The sequence below is a fragment of the Corella eumyota genome, chromosome 7 (assembly GCF_963082875.1).
Source record: "Corella eumyota chromosome 7, kaCorEumy4.1, whole genome shotgun sequence".
In the NCBI taxonomy this organism is placed as follows: domain Eukaryota; kingdom Metazoa; phylum Chordata; class Ascidiacea; order Phlebobranchia; family Corellidae; genus Corella; species Corella eumyota.
Window position 1 is genome coordinate 5,076,704 of NC_137496.1, and position 21,046 is coordinate 5,097,749.

General features: G+C 28.1%; 1 protein-coding gene across 2 annotated transcripts; it reads left to right on the forward strand.

Moving 5' to 3' along the window:
• The first annotated feature begins 721 nt into the window (after window positions 1-721).
• LOC145759790 (SEC14-like protein 1) lies at window positions 722-20,254 on the forward strand. Of its 2 annotated transcripts, XM_082573637.1 has the most exons (20): window positions 722-975; window positions 1,476-1,625; window positions 1,960-2,091; window positions 3,429-3,557; window positions 4,674-4,820; window positions 5,311-5,395; window positions 5,845-5,954; window positions 8,934-9,041; window positions 9,692-9,773; window positions 11,314-11,402; window positions 12,366-12,436; window positions 13,591-13,635; window positions 15,330-15,517; window positions 16,432-16,550; window positions 16,925-17,056; window positions 17,200-17,302; window positions 17,729-17,820; window positions 18,073-18,156; window positions 18,715-18,878; window positions 19,587-20,254. In XM_082573637.1, the coding sequence occupies exons 1-20, from the start codon at window positions 913-915 to the stop codon at window positions 19,669-19,671; spliced, it is 2,178 nt and encodes a 725-aa protein (XP_082429763.1). In that variant the 5' UTR covers window positions 722-912; the 3' UTR covers window positions 19,672-20,254. The 2 variants fall into 2 exon arrangements, with proteins under 2 accessions (XP_082429763.1, XP_082429764.1); XM_082573638.1 differs by lacking the exon at window positions 13,591-13,635 and having other exon boundaries at window positions 723-975.
• The last annotated feature ends 792 nt before the right edge of the window (window positions 20,255-21,046 follow it).

Below are 21,046 nucleotides of genomic sequence, written 5' to 3' on the forward strand. Positions count from 1 at the left end.
AAAGTTTTATTAGCAAGTAGCAAAGACTGTTACAAAATAAATTTCTTCATGAAACAAATATAATACTTTTTTTTTAATTAATATAATTTTTTTTAATTAATATAGAGGAGTTTATTAACTTTAGGCTAATTAAACTGCAATTTTTAAACCCAAGTCTTTGCTACCTACGACTAACTAATATATTACAAAACATAACGTAAAACAAAAACTGTCAAATATGGCCTAGAAATCATGTGTTTTCTAATATGTGTACATTTTTATTACGTGAGAAACTCTATAGGTATACATTGTATCTTTAAACTAAAAAATTAATAACAAGTAAAATATAATTTTTATTTTGTAAACTTAATTCAGCTATTTACGCACTTTTCATTAATAAAAAATTGCTTTTATTAATAAAAATATTTTATATATATATAACACTGAGGACAAATCAAGAAAACGCTTTAGAGAAAAAAAAAAAAAAATCGCTGAAAAAAATCGCTGCGCAGTTAACCATGGCGATTTAAACTCAAGTATATTTAGATTTCTGATTCACTTGTGTTTTGAATGCGTAGGAGGCCGCTACGTAAATAGAGTCTTTTGTTCGACTGTTTGAAAAGTTAATATTCGATAATTTAGTATTACTAACTATGTTAAAAAAATGTGAGTTTAAGTTATAATGGTAATGTTATCAGAAATCACTATTTTTTGCTCTTTAAAGTAAAATTTTTAGATGCAAACTGACAGAATTATGTCAAATTAAAAATTTTTCAAATTTTTTTTAGTTTATTATTCACTAGCTTGGTGTTTTTAATATTTTGCTGGTGATATCAAAAAAAAAATAGAAAAACTTGTTCTGTCAACTTTGATTAAAAAAAGGGGGCTTTGCCTTTTTAATTGATTTCTTTTTTCAAGAAAGAATTTTCCAGAATGGTTCAAAAATATCAATCCCCAGTTAGGGTTTACAAACATCCTTTTGAGATGGTTATGGCTGTAAGTAATTTGTAAATTGGTTAATATATATTTATTGTGGAATAAAGGCATGTAGTTGTAAAAAGCAGTTGCGAAATGATCATTTTAAACTTCATAAGCAATAAGGGGCAGGTTTGGTTCCCAATGACAGATGTTTCTTCAGTGGGTACCCTTCCTTAAAGCCTTCAGAAAGGCAATATGTTGAACCTAATAATATTCTATGTGGTCAAAGTCAGAAAGTTCACCTTTAAATAAGATTGGTAACAATTGTTACTCTATGTTTATGCTGTAGGGTCAGCCTTCTTCTATTGAGAATAAATATATTCAAAAATCGGAGCTCTATCAGTGTTGTCCGCCAATTATAACGTTACCCTTATTTTCTTTTGTACATTCTGTTTTTTTGCATTCATTTTACTACTACTCGTTTAAATTGGCAGAAGTCGCTAAAAGAGATTCCAAAAAACATGGTTATGTTTATATGCTGTAAAAGCTTTTTTTAACACTTTTTTTTTAATTTTTAGGCCTATGAAAAAAGATTTCCGACTTGTGATATGATTCCTGTGTTTGTCGGCTGCGATATTATGAGCGATGTAGAGAGTGAGGACAAATCAACACATGTTATCGAGCGAAAATGCAAATTAAATGTTGATGCACCTCGTCTCTTAAAAAGGGTAAAGTTTATTTATTTTGGTTATCGTCATTTTTAAATTTTATTACTATTTTTTAAAGTCTCTGATATAAAGAACAATTGATAACAACAAAATATGTTTTATGGTTTAAGTATATTTAAAGTGAAATTTGTTTTCTTTTTTATTTAAATTTTTTGGAAATGTATAATAAAGTGACAAGAAAAAATAATTGATGCGTTAAAAAAAATTTTTAAATTTTAATTCATAATTTAAAACATGCCAGAATTAGTAAATATTTTTACACGATTTTACAGTGTGTATATAAGATAGCATGGTCATCACATTACCCAAAAATATATATACATTGGTTTTACAGATGGTGGGATTTGAGTTTGTTTACTTTGTTCAAAAAAATGCTTTGAATCGAAAGGAAAGAACTTTAAAAATTTCTGCGTACAACGACACCTTTTCCAGTAGAGTTATTATCAACGAGAACTGCCAGTACACTGTAAGTATCTTTTTTTTAGGTGCATTGCCAAATATTACCTAAGCACTGCGCTTTTATCGCAACAATTACAACCATAGGGCAGGCCTAGGCTAGATTTTTTAAAGTATGTTTTTTAAATAGTTTTTTTAAAAAAACATGTTTTTTACCGTAAAAATTAGGCCACATAAATTGTGACGATTGTTCTGATTTTTTTCTACCTGTGATGAATTACCTATGCACCACAAAAGGCAGTTTTATTTTATTTCAAAGTCTTTTAAATTAAACATACCTATGTATATTGTTTACTAAGCCTAACTATATATAGATGGGTTTATTTATACTAACTAGAAAATCACAGCTATCTATTTATTGAGTATAATAAAAAGTTACACCACTTTTTTAATCTTTCGGGAAATAATCTCTTAAAAAAACAAACAAATCAATCCTCAGCTATTATTTATAATAGCTATCCATATGTGGTAATACACAAAATAGCATATATGGTAGCACTTAGGCAATTACTCAGTATTGTCTTAAGGGAAATGCATATTTGAGTGACACGCATCACGAAACCTTTCATTCACACAAGAACGGCTAAACACAAATTTTAGGCTTAGCGCTACAGTGTAATACAATAAGTGTTCACCTGTTTTTTTGTAAACTAGTCAATTGCCGGTTTCATAAGCTGCATTTTAATTGTCATAATATGGTTGCAACTCATAACTAATATTTGCTTATGATGATTTTCCTGTGCATCACAAACAGGGTTTTTACTTTGAAGGTTTGTTAAATGGACATACATATATGTCCACTATGGTCCCAAATACATAAATAATAATTGCTTTTCTTTATAAATTAATATTTTTTCCGAATCACACGATAAAATGTTGTTTGATTTTTTGAAAGAGGGTTGGGCAATGTTATTTGTTTGTATAAAATTTGTGATTTCAGTTGGAACAATCTGAATTAAGATTATGATTAACCTTATTTGTGCTATTACATCTGTTTGATATTTTACAAAATTGTAATATAATACTAGGTAAATTAACCTACAAAAGAGCACTTATTTTAGTATATGTATATATTAATTAAGATCAGATTTCTAAACGAGGCTAGTGTAAGGTAATACAAATAGATACAACTGATGATCTTCTCTGAAGCGTAAAGTTTTTGTCATTGCGATTTCTTGTAAATCTTGTCAATATTGACATATTGTAATATTTCTAAAAGACCTGTAAATATATAAGGTTTCAACAATAGGGGTACAACAACATAAAATATGGTATTATCAATTTAATATTATTAACATTTAAAAGCACAATACCAACAATAAGATATTTATTTATTTTTTTGTATAGGTTCATCCTGATAATCCCGGTTGGACATGTTTTGAGCAGTCCGCCACAATGGAAATAAAATCTCTTTTTGGATTTGAAAGCAGTGTTGAAAAATTAGCCATGAAGCAATATGCTGCTAACATCAAAAAGGTAATCAAGTTTTTAGAATTTTTTTTTGAAATATTTTGCCTAAAAAAATAAACGAAATTTTATTTTTAATATTGCAAAAGTGGTAGTTTTAGACCAGTCATTTACCCAAATAGTTAAAATGACGTCAAATAAATTTTTTATAATCTCAAGTAATACATTGTATGAACTGACTTTCTCATCCTATTATGTTACTATACAATGTATTCTAAAGCTACACGTAATGCCCAAACATACAGGTCAATGTAAGGCCCTTTGTGTTAAGTAATGTCCTGTTCTTGGAAATGTCATTAAAAACCCTGTATTGTCAGAAATATATAATTCATTGAACTGTTTACCGAATCACCATAACATTTAACAGCCTCCTATTATTAAGAAAAATTATAGCTTTCGTGTATATTTTAATTTAAATAAGAAACTATTTCAATATAGTTGTTAAATTTTATGTTTGAATTGTAAATTTTAAAAGACAAATTTACACGAAGCTACAGAAATAAAAAAGATATATATACCATTTTCGATGTTTAATTTGTAAATTTTAAGTCAAACAATTTAGTTTTTTTATAATTTATAAAATTCAAAAAATGGTTTATAAGAGTAGTGGTATAGATATTAACATGTTTTAAAAAATTAAAAAAAGTATTTATGCAAATATTAAATAATAATATTAACCTAGTAATTATCCAGTTAGATTATAGATATATACACTAGTCAATACCCTGCCCTTTGGTCAAAATTTTAATCGTCATAATCATATTTGCAACTAGCAATTCATATTTGCTTGAAATAATTTACACGCGCACCACAAACTGTCGTTTTTTATTTTGCAAGACTATTAATTGAACATAATGGACACTGAGTTTTATTATAAATAGGTTTTAAATAATAAACAATCTTATCCGGTAGTGTGGCGAACATGGAGTCGGACTACGAGCCGAAAGGTTTTGGGTTTGAGCCGAACTAATGTCACACTCTTCACCCTTGAGCCCGGCGTTTACAGATAGCTTAATCACGTCATAACAGCACACCCCTACCCAATAAAAAATATAAAAAAACCTATCACCTTAAGGTGATATGGAAAAAAAAAATAAAAAAAATAAAATAAACAATCTTATACAGGGCAAAGAAATTATTGAATATTACCTCAATGAATTGTATACCGGTGGAACAACCCATATACCCACCTGGCAGGAGCAAAATGTACACTTAACTACTTCCTCTACCAAGACCTCAACTTCTACTGCAGAAAACGACTCCGACAATGATGTAAGAAATTTAAAAAAAAAAAATTTGTTTAGTATTTAGAGGTGGTCTGTAACATATACTGAATAAAATAGATTAAATTTTAACTTAACCTGTTTAAAATTTATTTGATTTTGTATGTTTATAGGTACCAGTTTTCTTGTAAAGTATATACTGATTTTTCAAAATATTGGGCATATTTTTTTGTGTGTAATGTCATATTACTAAAAACTATTTTACAAAAATAACATTTGACCAAAAAACTATATGTCTGTAAAGTCATTCTTCTGGCAATTAGACGTTTTTTATTAACTCCTTGTCTTATTCTTCTTTGTTAAAATACCCCTTAATTTATAAAAAAAATGTTAAACTAAATTTCAGTAAAGTGTTTTTTTTTTTCGAAATTTTGGTTCATTGGTCAAATGATTTTCAATAATTTTAAAGGATACAATTATTTTTTAAGTACCACAAACCAACTAAATATCATTTAAATTTTTATTTTTTTTTGTTGTAGTCATTTCACAGTCGTAGCTCTTCTTTTTCTTCTGCTTGTGGAGATCAATTTGCAACAGCTGAGAGAATTGTTGGAGGCAAAGATGGTAAGTTTAAATTTAAAAGATAGGCAAAATTAATCAGAGAATTTTGTCAGTTTAACTCATACTTAACCTAACTTGTCTATTTGAATGGGGCTGCTAGTTCCTGTAAAAATAGAAAAATAAAAAAAAAAATATATGTATTTATATATATATTGACCCAAACTTAACTTAATCTTAAATTTAATTGGGCACTCTCCGCTAGTGTCTGTAAAAAGTGGACAATAATAAAGCAGAGAGATTTTTACTCTAAGTTAGTTTGACCTAGATTTAACTTGCATTGTCAGTTTGATTGATTCATATTCTGTCTATTGTTTTTGTAAACAACTTTTTCGAATTCGCAGCTAGCTAGTATTAGTAAATCTATGCTTATAAATCTACCACCTAAAACAGAATATTTGGCTTTGTTGATTTTGATTTAATTTTGTTATAACTTGTTACTTTTTTTTTAACAGATATTTTGGAGGAGGAATATATTACACACAACCTCGGCGTTCTGAGACCTCTGGAAGAAAGCAAACTCATTCAGCTTCGAAAATGGTTGTCCGACACTCACAATGGAAAGGTATTTAAAATTAAAAATCAAAATATTTACTAAGGATATTCCAAAGAAAAGGTATTCGTAGAAAAAAAGTTTTTCTAAAGTTGCAAATAAAGATAGTTTTTTTGGGATTGAATTTCATGATTTTGCTTATACCGAAAAACTATTTACACATATTTTTTTTTTGCTGTGTAATATTTTTGTAGAAAAGAGGTCCGTTACATTGGTAGAAAAAATTTTTTTAGAGGCATTGTTTTTAAAATAATGATTGTGTTAACTGTTAAATTACAATAAATGTGAAAAGTTAAAAAATTAGCACAAATTGTTGAAATATTTAAGTGTGACCCTTTTATAGATATTAAATTATTTAAAAAAAAATCTTTTTTTGTTAATAGTTAAAAAATTTTGTAGTTAGTATAATTTGTCAACTGTTGCAATGTGATGACTTAGCTGCTGTTATTTGTTTTTCGCAATGTTTAATTAATTGTTTTGGTCAGCTACTACTGAATGTTCCTGTTCAGAAGGTGCTTTCGGTAACTGTTATTGTTTGTAAACATCTATTCTGAAGTTGGTTGTTTTTAAAGCAACTGACTGACTAAGTGACTAATGGTGTGTCTCGTATTACGACAGCCTTTGACTAAATAGAAATTTGACTAAAAACAAAAATCCCCAAAAGAATAAAACTCAAGTCGTTTTCCAAAGGGAAAGAAAATCTCTTATTATAGATAAAAAAAATATTGTTTCAAGCATATGGTGTTTAGTCAATTATCTGTTTAGTAAAATAGTTTTCAGTAATATAACAGTAAGTAATACTAAACCTAATTACAAAGAACCATAAAGTAATAGAATAATTTAATGGCTAAAATACACGTATAAACCTATATATTACACTATGCGGTCTCTGAAATCTGAAATTTTATTGCAAAAAATTTCTTAGATTGGAGAATTTAAAACAATTGCAACGTATTGTTGTTTTCATATGGTACCTGCATACTTGAGAATATTTCTAATATAATTTCCTGTTTTTGAGTGGTGCTGATTTCTCTGTGAATACTTTTGTTTGCTAAATAAAAAAAAAATTTGTGAATTTAAAAAAATATTTAAAATTTTAAATTCATGTTTTGTAAAAAAAAATTTCTTAAAGATTTTTGTAAAATTCAGTAAATGTACATAAAAATTTATAATTATATAATCTACATACAATTAATACGTATCTGTTTATGACTCAATTTCTAAAAGGTAAATTGTTACAATACAGCTGGTAAAAACACATCATCTAATCACATATACAACACATTTAATTACGTTCGAAATATAACATTACTTAATCACTTTAATCTCCTTGTTCTTATTAGTTAATCTTTACACGTCATTTCTTAAGCCTTTAATCATTGTTGTGGTTTTTTAAACTTAGTTTTTAACAATATTGTTTTTGAAAACATTTTGAATTATCGAAAGGTTAACATTAAAATTGTGATTGCCGGCATTGTGAAGTGGTTAGAGCACTTTGGTTTCACTACATGAGGTCTTTGGTTCAATTCCTATTCTTTTCATGCTGTAACTTTTTTAAATAAAGCATTATTAAAAGTAAGAACTTTTGCTTAGTCAAAAACCAATCAACACATTAATTATCGGGCAGTATTGAATTGATAAAAAATTAAATTTGCCAAAATAAGACCCACTTAGAATAATAAATATACCTATGTTTAAGCTGTCAAATTGTCCATTTTACACAAAGAAAATTAAATATTAAAATTGTTTAAGTTTCATGCACTATTTTTTATGCTTGAGTATTGATTATTGTTTTTGTTTATGTTTGAGTATTTATTTGGCTTGTAAGGATAGCTCATAGCTTTCTAAACCTTTTAGAAGTAATTTAAATAAAAGTGATAAATTTTAAAACGAAAATAAATATATTTTGTCAGATGCGTTGAAATGTATTTATTAATATTTGATTACATTTACTAAATTCAAATTTCTGTTTTAAAAATCGTATCAAATTAGGTAGTTTTTGATGTGAATGTTTGTGAATAAATTTAACTTGTACTATTGGTAATTAAAATTACCATTTTGTAACTTGATCGGTTTTTAGTATCACCATATTATTTAAATCTTTATTTGAAATCACCCTATTTTGCATTATTGTTGATTAGGCCTATGTTAAATAAAAGAGTATTTAAATTTTGTTTTAATGGATAAAAAATAGATAATTTATCTTTTATATAGTATATATATATAAACTTATTTGTTTATATATTTTGTCTATTTTGGAACACAATTATTGACCTATTAAAATACTTGGTATTTTTTTTATATTTATACTATATGTTCTATTTTTAAAATGTGACTTGTCTACGTTTTCATGTTATCCTAGTATTTTTTTATTTTTAATTTTTGAGTCTGACGTCATAATAATGAATCAAAGTCTAGCTGTAAAATGACTTGACAAATATTCTTAACAAATTTTTTTAAGTTAACTTTTTGACACGTACTCAATTATTTATGATTTCTGTAGACTTTGTTTTTAGATGTTAATTAACTTATTTTTGTGCGTGAATTCTGTCACACAATTTGCTAATTTTAAAACAGTCTGATGTTTTTTTTATGTCTGTTTGCTTTTTTGATGTTTTATATCAAATATTATAAGGCACTATTTTAGGTAGTTTGTCATATTTTACCATTTATTATTTGGTATATATAAAATATAAAAATCAAGTATTTTAAAAAAAATACTATTTTAATTTTATAATAATATTTTATTTCTATGTTAGGTAAATTTAAAATACCATGGTCTATTTACATGGTATTTAATTTTTAGTTTTTACAAAAAATATAAAAATTGGCAATTTTTTGTATAATTCTACATAAAAACCATGAAAATATTAATTTTGAAATTGTATGCTATTTAAACACTATTTTCTTTGTGTGTTTTATATTGGTTATAATAGAAAATACTTACATTAAACTATATTTAATTTTTTTTACAATTATATATTTTTGTAGATTCCAAGAGACGAACATATTCTTCGCTTTCTTAAATCTCGAGATTTCCACGTGGACAAAACTAGAGAAGTTTTATGTCAGAGTTTATCATGGAGAAAACAACACCAGGTATAAAGTTTAAAAAAATAAGGTCAAAAATTAAAAACAAAAAAATCAAATTGAATTTTACAATATTTTGTCAGTGTTAAAAACGTTTTGTCAGTATATTATGTTGTAGTGATTTTTTGTTAATACTAAACTGTACGTGCTGTTGCTATGTTAACAAACAACAGGCATCTATATATAACTGGGCTTAGTGGACAATATGTATATAGCTTTATCCTCGATGTGGGAAAGTCGCGCATTCGACATAGAGTAACATCAGTTATTCCGACCTAGTCTCGAGTTGCCTGTGACAGTTTGGGATATTATAGATTATAATTGCCTGGTAATTTTGCTGCTGATTAAGTGCTGGCTTAGCAGGAGTTCATACCATTTATAGCGCCTTACTCAAGGGTGCTACAGCATGAGATCAGTTGGGATTAAACCCACAACCTTATGTGTAGTATAGCAAGTGTTCTTACCACTACACCACGCTGCTGGTTCAATATATGTTGATATGAATGAACAATTCAAACGGCTTCAATTATAAAAAAAAGCTACTATTTGTGGTGCACGGTAAACTATCATGGGCATATATTTATTGTAGGTTGCTACTATATATTGACAATTAAAATGCAGCCTGGCAATGGCCAACTTACTTATTTTATTTTTTAAAGATTGATCGCTTGATTGAATCTCACACCCCACCTCAAATATTAGAGCAATATTACTTGGGGGGATGGCATCATCAAGACAATGGTAATTTATGTTAATATTAACTAATCAATTTTTTTTTTGTATATATCTTTATCCTCAATGTGGGAAATTGAATGCGCGACTTAAACATAGAGTAACATCAGTTACTCTGACCCAGTCTCAAGTTGCCTGTGGCAGTTTGGGATATTATATAGATTATAATTGCCCGATAATTATACTGCTGATTAATTGCTGGCTCAGCAGGAGTTCATACCGTTTATAGCGCCTTACTCAAGGGCGCTACAGCATGAGATCAGTGGGGATTAAACCCACGGCCTCATGTGTGGTGTAGCAAGTGTTCTTACCACTACACCACGCTGCCGGTCAATATGCATCAGTTACTCGTGAAACGAAAAGGAATTTTGTAACGAATGTATAATCTATAAATAATGTAGTTTAGTGGACAATTTGATTATGTATGTTCAATTTAAAGGGTTTCAAGTTAAATAAACTGCCATTTGTGGTGTCCAAAAAAATTATCACTACCAAATATCAAATATTAGTTGTTAGTTGCCATCAGATTAAAATAATTAAAACTTTTTATATAATTCTGTCATAAGATAAATACAGTTTTTTAAAGACAGGTTTTGTAAAAATCTGTAGGTTTTTGCTAATAATGTTTAACGACAACATTCGCATTTTAATGACTGTTTTAAAGTGCATTGACCTTGGCTTAATGGATATTGATTAGGTATTTAAGCCTAACAACATAAATTCCTTGTGCTCTAAGTTTGTTGGAATTTTTTCTGTTTAATTATGCAGTGACGAGTTTTATAATAATAGGGGTTTTATTGTAGTATGCCAGAAAATCTTATTTTAACGACTAAAAGACATTTTATATTTACCCTTCATTACCCTAACCTCCCTCTATAAAATGGACTTTAGTAAAATTTTTAGAAATTTTGACTTTAAAAAAAATTCTCATTGGGTCATTTTTTTTATTTGTAAAAAAAAAATAGCAAGTACCAGTTACCAATTATATAAAATTTGAAGCCTACTTTTTATGGTCTTACGTAACTGTTTAACTTTACGACTTTGTGAAAAAAGGCTTAATAGCCTACTTAAAGGTCATTGACTTGGGTATGTTTGTATGTTTTTTATATGTTAAGAAATGTGAATGACAATGTTGACATGATAAGAAGGCAACTGGAAATAAGTATGTTTTCGGTCATAACATTTTAACAATAATATAAACTTTCATTTAATTTTTGAATAGGAATTTTCAACTTACAAAATTTAAAAAAAAGGTTATGAAATTTTGATATCTTTACTTTTAAAAATATTAAATTGTATTAAATTTTATTTAAACATTTTTAAAAATAAAAAAAATCATATTTAATAAAGCTTAGAGGACAAAACTACGTCCAATTTATAGCTCCGCAAAATAACTGCTGTTTGTGGTGCATAGTTAAATTATTGTTGGCAAATATTAGTTGAGAGTTGCGACCATATTACAACAATTAAATCCCATCTATATGGCGAGCTATCGACTATTTACAATAAAAATTTAAAAAACTAATTCCTTTTTTATTTGTGTTAACAGAGGGCAGACCTATCTATGTTTTAAAACTTGGTCAAATGGACACAAAGGGTTTATTGAAAGCAGCTGGGGAGGAACAGATTCTACGACATGTAAGTTTATTTTGTTTAACACCTAAATCAATAGAAATTAACAGGTTAATGTGACATGTTCAAAAATAATTTAACTAAATAGGCATTGGATTAAAATTACCATTTAAGCAAAAATATTAAAATTCATAGCCATTTTTTGGGGGTTTTTTAAATATTTCTTTTTGTAGTGTTTCGTAAAATAAATAGTTTTTAAAATTTTCTGAGCATGGGTAGTGGAACAACAAGCGTATCAAAGTCTAATAAGGCAGTCCCTTTAAATGTAAATAGTGCCTCGAATGATTGATTAAATATTATCACACCATATTCTCACTACTTCTACACATCCTGTATGTCAATCAGTTTAAATCACTTAGTCTACGTTTACGTTGAATAACCCTAATTTTTGGTAGTTTAAGTTGATATCCCGGTTTTAAATTTACTTTTAATAAAGTGGAATTTATTACTTTTTAATATGACTATGTAAAAACGATTGTTAAGCAAAATTTTCAATTCTAAATATCTTTTTTTTAAATCAATAAAAAAGCTTTAATTGCATATTTTTTTAAAAAAATAGTTGTTATTTGTTATTGTTTTATAACATTAAGATATTTATAAAAGTCTATTTAACATATGGTTTAAAGACAAATAGTGTCATTGGTGCAGCTTCAACATGAAGCCTTTTGGCTTACAATCCACTGTTATGACCAGTATACCACACTATCAATTGCAAAACAATTATATTCATAAATGCAAAAATCCTTTATCACAACTAATTTTTTATATTTCCTTTATCATATATCTAATTGATCCTTGAGGATGATTTAGATATATATATATATGTCCAATTTATGGGCCTACAAAAAAATAAAACTGCTGTTTATCGTGGTAAACTTAGTATTATAACTTTAAAAACTAGATAGTTACACGTTTTCTTATATTTTTCCTAATTATAAATGTATTTTTAATAAATTTTTTGTTATGTAGGTACTACATGTAATGGAGGAAGGTTTATTAAGATGCAGAGAGGCTTCAGTAGCAAACAACAAGCCATTAAGGTAAGAAAAATAACAAATCATTAAAATCAAAAATTCCCAGAACAAATTTTAATTGGTATCGGGTTATTTTTTGAGTAAAAAATTAACGAAAACAAACGATAGATTAGTCAAGTTGTTTACATAATTAGTCATAACATGAATTTCAAAATATAGATAACTTAACTTTATATATGCTATAACGCATGTAACGTGCTTCTGCGTATTTTTTCCATACACAATATTGTTTGAATTGCCTTAAATTGACAGGATGTTGTAAGTAATATAAAAACGTAAATCTTAAAAAAGTCTAAACACATAATTCTTGAATATAAAGTTGAAATTATATAAATATAAAGTTGAAATTAGATTTTTTTAAAAATAAATTTAGGAAATTAAAAAATAACAAAAACTTTTAAATTTCGTTTTTTTTTAAACACAAAAATATCTTTTTTCACAAATATTTTTCAAAATTTTGGCAAATAGTTAGTCAGGCAATTAATCTGACCATTAGATCGAAAATTTTGGTAAATTATTCTTTTGTTATTTATTTGTTGTTGTCAAAGTTAGTTTAAGTTGAATATAATCATCTATGACTAACATGACTGATTTTTAACAAAGAAATATTATACATAAATGTGTCATCTGCTGAAATCTGTCAACATGTTGTCAGATAATACATAACATAACATATGTCCAAAATTGAATCTTTGTTCTTTGCTTAATTAAATAGAATTGTCTAATTTTTTTGATTGTGATTCGAAATTGTAAATTTATGTGAATATAATGGGTAACATTCTTGAAAGTGAAAAGAAAAGGAAAAAATGGTTTAATGAAAAATTTAAAAACATGAAAAAATGAAATAACAATAAAAATTTAAAAAAAGGTTTTTTACCCCTCTCTAATTCTTATTATTGAAAGATAGGGAAAGGATTTATAAACTTTTTTTCGATTTCTTGGTTTTATTTTTTCTTGTTTTTTAATCAAAATTTTTCTCTTTTTGTGGTTTAAAATTTTCGATTATTTTTGATGTTATTCAATTTAAAAAAAAATTTATTTAAGATTTCTATTTTTTAAACAAGTTTTAATCAGTACCGATTATGTGAAATCAAGTAATTTTCATGATAAGGTATTTCGTAATCTTACCTCCTTTTTATTATTTTTAATTCTTGTATTAGTAATAATGTTGATTTCTCAAAATTGGACGCATCACCTATCGGCAGGTAAGCTAAAAAAACAACAAAAAGTCAACAAAATTGGGTGACACTAACCTCAGGAAAAACAAAAACCATGAAAATAGGCAGAAAAAAAATGGCAAAGAGAAAAAAATTACCAAAAACTTTGGATTTAAAGATACACCCTGCCCCTAACCCCAAATAGAGGGATAACCTCAAAAATAGGCAGCTTACCCTTACCCCCTAAATAAAGGACAAACACCCAAAATAAAATGTACTTTCTAAACAAAGGGCTATTCTATTTAATAAGGGGCTTACCCCCTAAATAGTAGAATAAACCCCCAAAATAGTGTGGTAACTCCCTAAAAATAGGGTTATACTTGTAAATAAAGCCCTTGCCCCCAAACAGGCAGGTTAATCCTCTAAATGGAGAGTTGGGGTGGGGTGTACTTATCTTCTAGTTTCGCTGGTTATACCTTTTTCGTTTTTAAACTTTTCTGCCATTGCTTTCCTATTTTTCTGCTTTTTTTAACCTGCTGTTAGTGTCATCTAACCAAATAACATTTTTGCTGCTTGGCCTTAATTTGACAAATGGTTGGCTGTGTTTTTTGCATATTATTACTTACTAACTCAAAGTTTGGTGATTCGAGAACAATAACAAATACAAATCATAAAATGGTGATGCCTTCAAATTCTGCCTTCTGTTTTTTATTCATCTAATTAAATTAAATTAACTTTTTAAATCGTTGGCATGTTTTTTTTGAAGTTTAAAAACTCTCAAAGTAAAACATGTTACAGTTTTTTGATTCTTTTTTTTATTTGATAATCAATATTTGAAAGTTAGTATTTTAATTTGAACATAAATTGTAATTAAACTTTTTTTTTATCATTTTTAATATTGTCATTGATATTTAAATAACTATTTGGTATGATGCGGAAATTTAAATCAAAAGGGTACCGAGTTCGATTCCCTACTGGATAATTCGGGTTGAACACAAAAGTACTGTTTGAATTGGCTTTACTGCAAGTGGTCTTGGGCTTGATCCCTACTGCTTTCATGCCATAGCATCTTTAAGTAAGGTTTTTGGCCTCAGCAAGGGCGCTATGACATAGTTGCAGTGGGAATCAAACCGATGACATCATGTAGTGAAGCAAAGTGTTTTAACCACTACAACACGGTGTCGCTTTAAATATACATAAACTATTTTTACTGAGAAACAGCAATTTGCCTCTAAATTACTGCATGAATTACTTTCTTAAACATTGGCCTTTGGTCTGAAAGTTGGCTTTGAAATAATACAAATTTTTAAAAAGTTATATATATTTATAGCCATTTACTGGAATGCTGTTTTCTAGGTTTCTTAGACTTTGCATGACACTATGACCATAGCATTTTGCTTTTTTGTTTATTTTAGTTCAGTTAAAATAAATGACAACCTTTGTAAGGTGGCTAAATTATACGATTTTTATTATTTACAATAATAATGATCAAAAATAAACCAATTTTTTTTTTCAAAGTTTTTTTTCTTATAATTAGCATTTTAGCATTTTTAATATTCCTAAATATAAAATATATATTGTAAACAAATCTGGACATTATTTTAATTTTGCCATTTTTTTTAACAGATTCTAAACCTAAAAATATTTAAATAAACGCTTAAAGAAATTCTCATTAACAGAATATAGCATGCAAAATAATTTCAAAAAAATTCTGCGTTGTCAAAATCGACATTTTTTTACAGCTCTTGGACGTGCTTGGTTGATTTGGATGGTCTCAACATGAGACATCTTTGGAGGCCCGGAGTTCAAGCTCTTCTTCGGATTATCGAGGTGATTGAGACAAATTATCCGGAGACGATGGCAAGACTCCTCATCGTAAGAGCACCGAGAGTCTTCCCAGTATTATGGACTCTTATCAGCCCCTTCATCGGTAAAAAAACTTTAAATAACTTATTTTTTAGTTGCAAATATATAAAATTATCTTAAAAGTATTTCCAATTTTGTTATATGTTTACTAATCTGTAATGTTAGTGGGTTCACTTTGCGAACATAACAACCCTGGCTTGAAAATATGTCAATATGGCAGTTTAAGATATTATTGATCATAATTGTCTGATAATTAACCTACTGAATAATTAGTTTTTGGTTCAGTAGGTGTTTACACCATTAATGGCATAAAACCAGAATTAATTTGGTAACTCGTGTAATAAATCCAGAAGTGCTACCCACTTCACCACACTTCTAGTTTCTTATAGCTATTTTTTGCAAATATATAAAATAAAATTAAAAATATTTGAATATAGTTATATGTTGTTTATTTATAAATTTAAGAGGGCCAACATTACAGCCTAAACATAAGGTAACATTTGTTACTCTGAATCAAGTTGCCATTGGCAGTTTTAGATATAATTGATCAGTAAAAAAACCTCTATTTTTTTGTATATATCTTTATCCTTGATGTGGGAAAGTCGAATGCGCGACTTAAACATAGAGTAACATCAGTTACTCCGACCCAGTCTTGAGTTGCCTGGGGCAGTTAGGAATATTATAGAATATAATTGCCCAGTAAATATGCTGCTAATTAAGTGCTGGCTCAGCAGGAGTTCATACCGTTTATATCGCCTTACTCAAGAGCGCTACAGCATGAGATCGGTGGGGATTAAACCTACGACCTCATGTGTGGTGTAGCAAGTGTTCTTACCACTACACCACGCTGCCGGCTACTTTAAGTTACTACTTTAGCATGATTTAGTTCAGTATTATTTTACTTTTATTACAGCTTTATTTGCTTTGTCAGTAGGCTTTATTTTTATCACGTTTTAAAGGTTGTTGTTGTGTTAACAGATGAGAAAACGACAAAGAAGTTTATGATGTACACCGGTAATGATTACCAAGGCACTGGAGGTTTGGTCGACTATATTCCTAAACAGTTTATTCCGGATTTCTTGGGAGGGCCGTCAAAGGTACTGTTCTTTTTTATAAATCATTGTTTAAATTTCATCATGTTCAAAGTTCAGTTCATATTTGTTCACTCTTATTTACTATTTTAAAGCAAATAAACATTAATGTACATTGTGCCTAATGCACATTTATATAATTAAGTTCAGTTGATAATATAGGTATATGACCAATTAATAGGCTTTTAGCATAAAAGACTGCCATTTGTGGTGTACGGGTAAATTATCACAGGCAAATATTAGTTTTCGAATTGCGACTATATTATGACAACTAAAATACAGTCTGTAAAGCGGACACTAGTGCACACCATGTTTAATTTTTGTTTTTCAGAATTCAATATCAATTACATGGCCAATTAACATATTTTTTTAAATTCTAGTGTTTGATAAACGATGGTGAACCAGTTCCTAAGTCATTATACAAGATGGAATGGGAGAAAGGAGATGGGATCTCGCTGTGGGAAGACACAATCTACAAACCCGCCAACATTTTTAAGGGTTTACCCCATGAGGTAAAATAAAATTTTTGTATTTATTTATCCTTAATGTAGAAGGCTGACCTAAACTCAGAGTTACATTAGTTATCCAAACCCAGTCTCTAGTTGACCGCACAATAATAGTAAAATTGCATTTTTTAAATTATTTTATCACATAGGTTGTGGTAGAGGTGCCAGAAAAGGACTGCGTTGTGACATGGGATTTCGATTCGTTGAAGGGTGATGTGATGTTCACACTTTTCCACAGTCAATCACCTATTGGTATGTAGTATTACTAGTTAAACTTTTAAAAGCCCACTCTATGGTTGGGATTTTATTTGTCTTAATATAGCCACAACATTTAACTAATATTTGCCTGTGATAATGTATCCAAAAACCACAAACTGTATATATGATTCACTAAGCTTCACCATAAATAGATTATACCCACGTTGCCGATGTCATGATATATAGAACAGTAAATATGGCAAATTGTTTTAGTTTTTTTTTAAATTACAGGTCATTTTTTAGATTGGGGTTTGGGTAATAGAGATTCATAAAAAATGTCTCATTATCGATAAAACTGGATTTTCAACAAATAGTTTTTCTTAAACGTCCATTTTGTGAAATAACTTTTTGTAATATAATAGTGCACCCGTTTTTAGTTCTTTTTTTACTGCTTCACTAATTTTTCTGTTGTTTTTTAAGGACCCTTAGAATTAGGTGACACACAATCTTGCCTTGCTACTGGAGCTATTGTAAACTCTACTTCTAATAATTCAACAACTCACAATGTACAGGTTTGACATCCATGTTAAAATATATATATATAAAAAACTAATTTAAAATTTTTTAATTTTTTTTAAAATTTAGTATCCTTTAACTAAATTTAAATTATTTGTTCAATAAGACATAAATTCTTGGGTTTTCAAATTAATAGAATTGCTAATTTTAATATAAAATATTTTATTTTGTAATGCTATTGTATATTTTAAGGCATACCAAAAACGATATTTTAGACATTTAAGCCTTAATTTTTTGTTACTGACTAGGTTTTGGGTAAGCACTTATCACTCGGTAAGGACTACAATGTTGTTGAGGAGAATATCATGTGCAGAGAAGGTGAAAGTGTTCAGGTAAATATTAGTTTGAAAAATGCTTAAAATAAATTATAAAAAAAAAATTAATTATAAAATTGTAACTTGCTGTTGTGTAAATGAAATGTTTTACAAATTGAAGTAGTTTTTATGTTTTTATAAAAAGGTAAAAGCTCGGTTGTTAAAACTACTCCATAAAACACTAATACAATCAAATGATTATGCCCCATCCAACTAACACTAAAACTCCAACTTGAGCCAGTCCCGAGTTAGCTTTGTCAGTTTTGGATATTGTTGATTATATATCTTGATTTTTTTTTGGTTAGCAGGAATTATTACTGTTATAGCCTAACTTAAGGGCTCCATAAAAACTGGAAGCAGTGGGGATCAAACCAATGACCTGAAGAACACCATGCTGCTTTAAGTGGAGCAAAAATATATATTTTTTTAGGGTTTTTTAGTGGTCACTAACTCCATCGCCAGTGTATCCAATATTACAGGCAGCGGAAAAAAATTTTTTTTTAGGGTTCTCTAGTGGTAATGGTCACAATAATAGTGGTCAAGATTGCCTTTGTTATCAGAAATTGTATTTTCTAGGGTTCCCATATAGCCAAACGATCTGGTTTTTACATCTTGCAGTGGAAATTTCATGGCCCACCCTCTCAAACCTCCACTGTACAGGATGTTCTCTATCAAGTCACTCACAACCCGAAAGCCAAAGTAATTTACTACCATGAGCTTCTGGGTTCTGAAAATTTTAGGTATGTGTCTTAGTTAACTTAAAAATGGGTTTAGTAATAAGCGAATTTGAAATTACCTAAATTCAATAAAACTTCATATTATTGTGTAGCATTTTTGAGGATTTTTAACATGGTGTAGTGGTTAGAACACATGGCTTTACTGCATGAGGTTCTAATTTCTATCCCCACTGCTTCCATGCGGTAATGACCTCGAATTTATTTTTTTTTGTATATATCTTTATCCTCGATGTGGGAAAGTCGAATGCGCGACTTAAACATAGAGTAACATTAGTTACTTCGACCCAGTCTCGAGTTGCCTGTGGCAGTTTGGGATATTATAGATTATAATTGCCCGATAACTATGTTGCTGGTTAAGTGCTGGCTCAGCAGGAGTAGTTTATAGCGCCTTAATCAAGGGCGCTCCAGCATGAGATCAGTGGGGATTGAACCCCTGACCTCATGTGTGGTGTAGGAAGTGTTCTTACCACTACACCACGCTGCCGGTTAGGTTCTATATGTAGTATAAACTTATGCTAAACCAGTCAATGGTTAATTATCAAGCAATTATTATTCAAAATATTCTGAACTGCAATAGTCAATTTGAGACAGGCTGGGTTAACTAATGTTAAGGCCTTGAAGTCGATCTTTCCACATCAAGGATAAATAAATACCCAACAATCAGATCTTAGCACAAAACATTTTTAAAATATTTTATTTATTTTTTTGCAGGGGTTCAATGACAAGTTTGGAATCCTGTGCTAGTGCATTTTCCTCCCTATCTCATGCCACCACCTCAAGCTTTACTTCAAAATAATTTTAATGCAAAAATGGCTACCCAAAAAAGTTTTTAGGGATCAATTTATTCAAGCCGAATTTTTGAAAGTTGCTCTTAGGCTATGTTAATGTTTTTATTTTCTTAAAGATTTAAAATATCAGGCTATTAAAGTATTGGTTTTGCGAATCATTAAAAATTGGGATTTTGTGTGTCAATATTACTTTTGTACTAACAGATATTAATTTGTTTTTTTTTAATTTGTCTAAACTAAATTATGAATTATTGTGATATTTTTAAAGTATTTAAGTAAGGTTTTTTTTTTTGTAAATAAATTGTTTTATTCAAAATAACTTTTGTAATAATGTAATTTGTACTTAAATTTACTCACTGTCCTATAGTAAATACCATACAAATATGACAAATTTAACTTTTTTTTAATTTTTATGCTAGTTTTTTAAAAGGCTTAAAGAATATACTTGTACAGCTTAACTAAAAGAATTCAACTTAAAAATTTTGTAGTTTTTTAGTAATATAACTTATGTATTAATACACTTTTGCCTGCTTTTTTAAATTAAAAAATAAGTATTGCATTGATTTTTTTGACTCTTTTGTGTTAAATGACCCTGTGTTTTTTAACAAGCTTAATATATTTTATTGTACTTTTTTCTGATCTGTATAAATGTTTTTACAAAATAAGATTTTATCTCTATTTGAATAAAGGATTATGCATTGGGCAAAATGTACTAATATGTTTTATGTAAAAAAGCAGTTATTTGAATAGTTGTTTAGTAAATAATTAATCATAAATTTTATTAATTTTTCAAAATTTTAATATTGTACAATTTCTTGTCTTGGGTTTACTTGTAATAAATGTTTTAACAACTACTTGAAAATTTGTCCTGTCTTTTTTCTGTGCAATTTGTAGTGCAAATTCTTTTCGATATTGTCTCAAATTACAGCACTTTTTAAGTTTTTTTGTGTTAATAAAAGTGTTTCTACTAATATTTTGTATTTAATTTTAGGAAAATGAATTTTATGTTTTTTTCTAAAAAAGAAAAATTTTAAGCATATTTTTAAACTAGCACATTTTGGAGTTGCCTTTGCAAGCATTCAAACATAACTACTGTTAGACTAAAGGCTAACCTATAAATTAATTTTTTTTTAATTTTACTCGATGATGGTGCTCTTGGAAGCAATAAAATTCAAACATGAAACCTTAGGTAGTGGTAACATAGTTGGTGTTCAGTCGTTTCAATGATAATAATACATTTAAACCTAAAATCGAATTAAGACAAAATGTAAAATCATTTTATTAAAATTTAATTAATTAAAATATTATTTTTAGTTTTTTTAAACACTTGAAAAAGTTTTATTTAATTTTTATAAAACAAATTAAACAGTTACTTTACTTGTT

Excerpts from the sequence above, each read along its gene's own strand:
- LOC145759790 (XM_082573637.1), top strand. The coding sequence starts at position 913 with ATGGTTCAAAAATATCAATCCCCAGTTAGGGTTTACAAACATCCTTTT. Across the intron at positions 976-1,475 it reads CTTTTGAGATGGTTATGGCT|GCCTATGAAAAAAGATTTCC; the intron begins GTAAGTAATTTG and ends TTTAATTTTTAG. Across the intron at positions 13,636-15,329 it reads GACGCATCACCTATCGGCAG|CTCTTGGACGTGCTTGGTTG; the intron begins GTAAGCTAAAAA and ends ATTTTTTTACAG.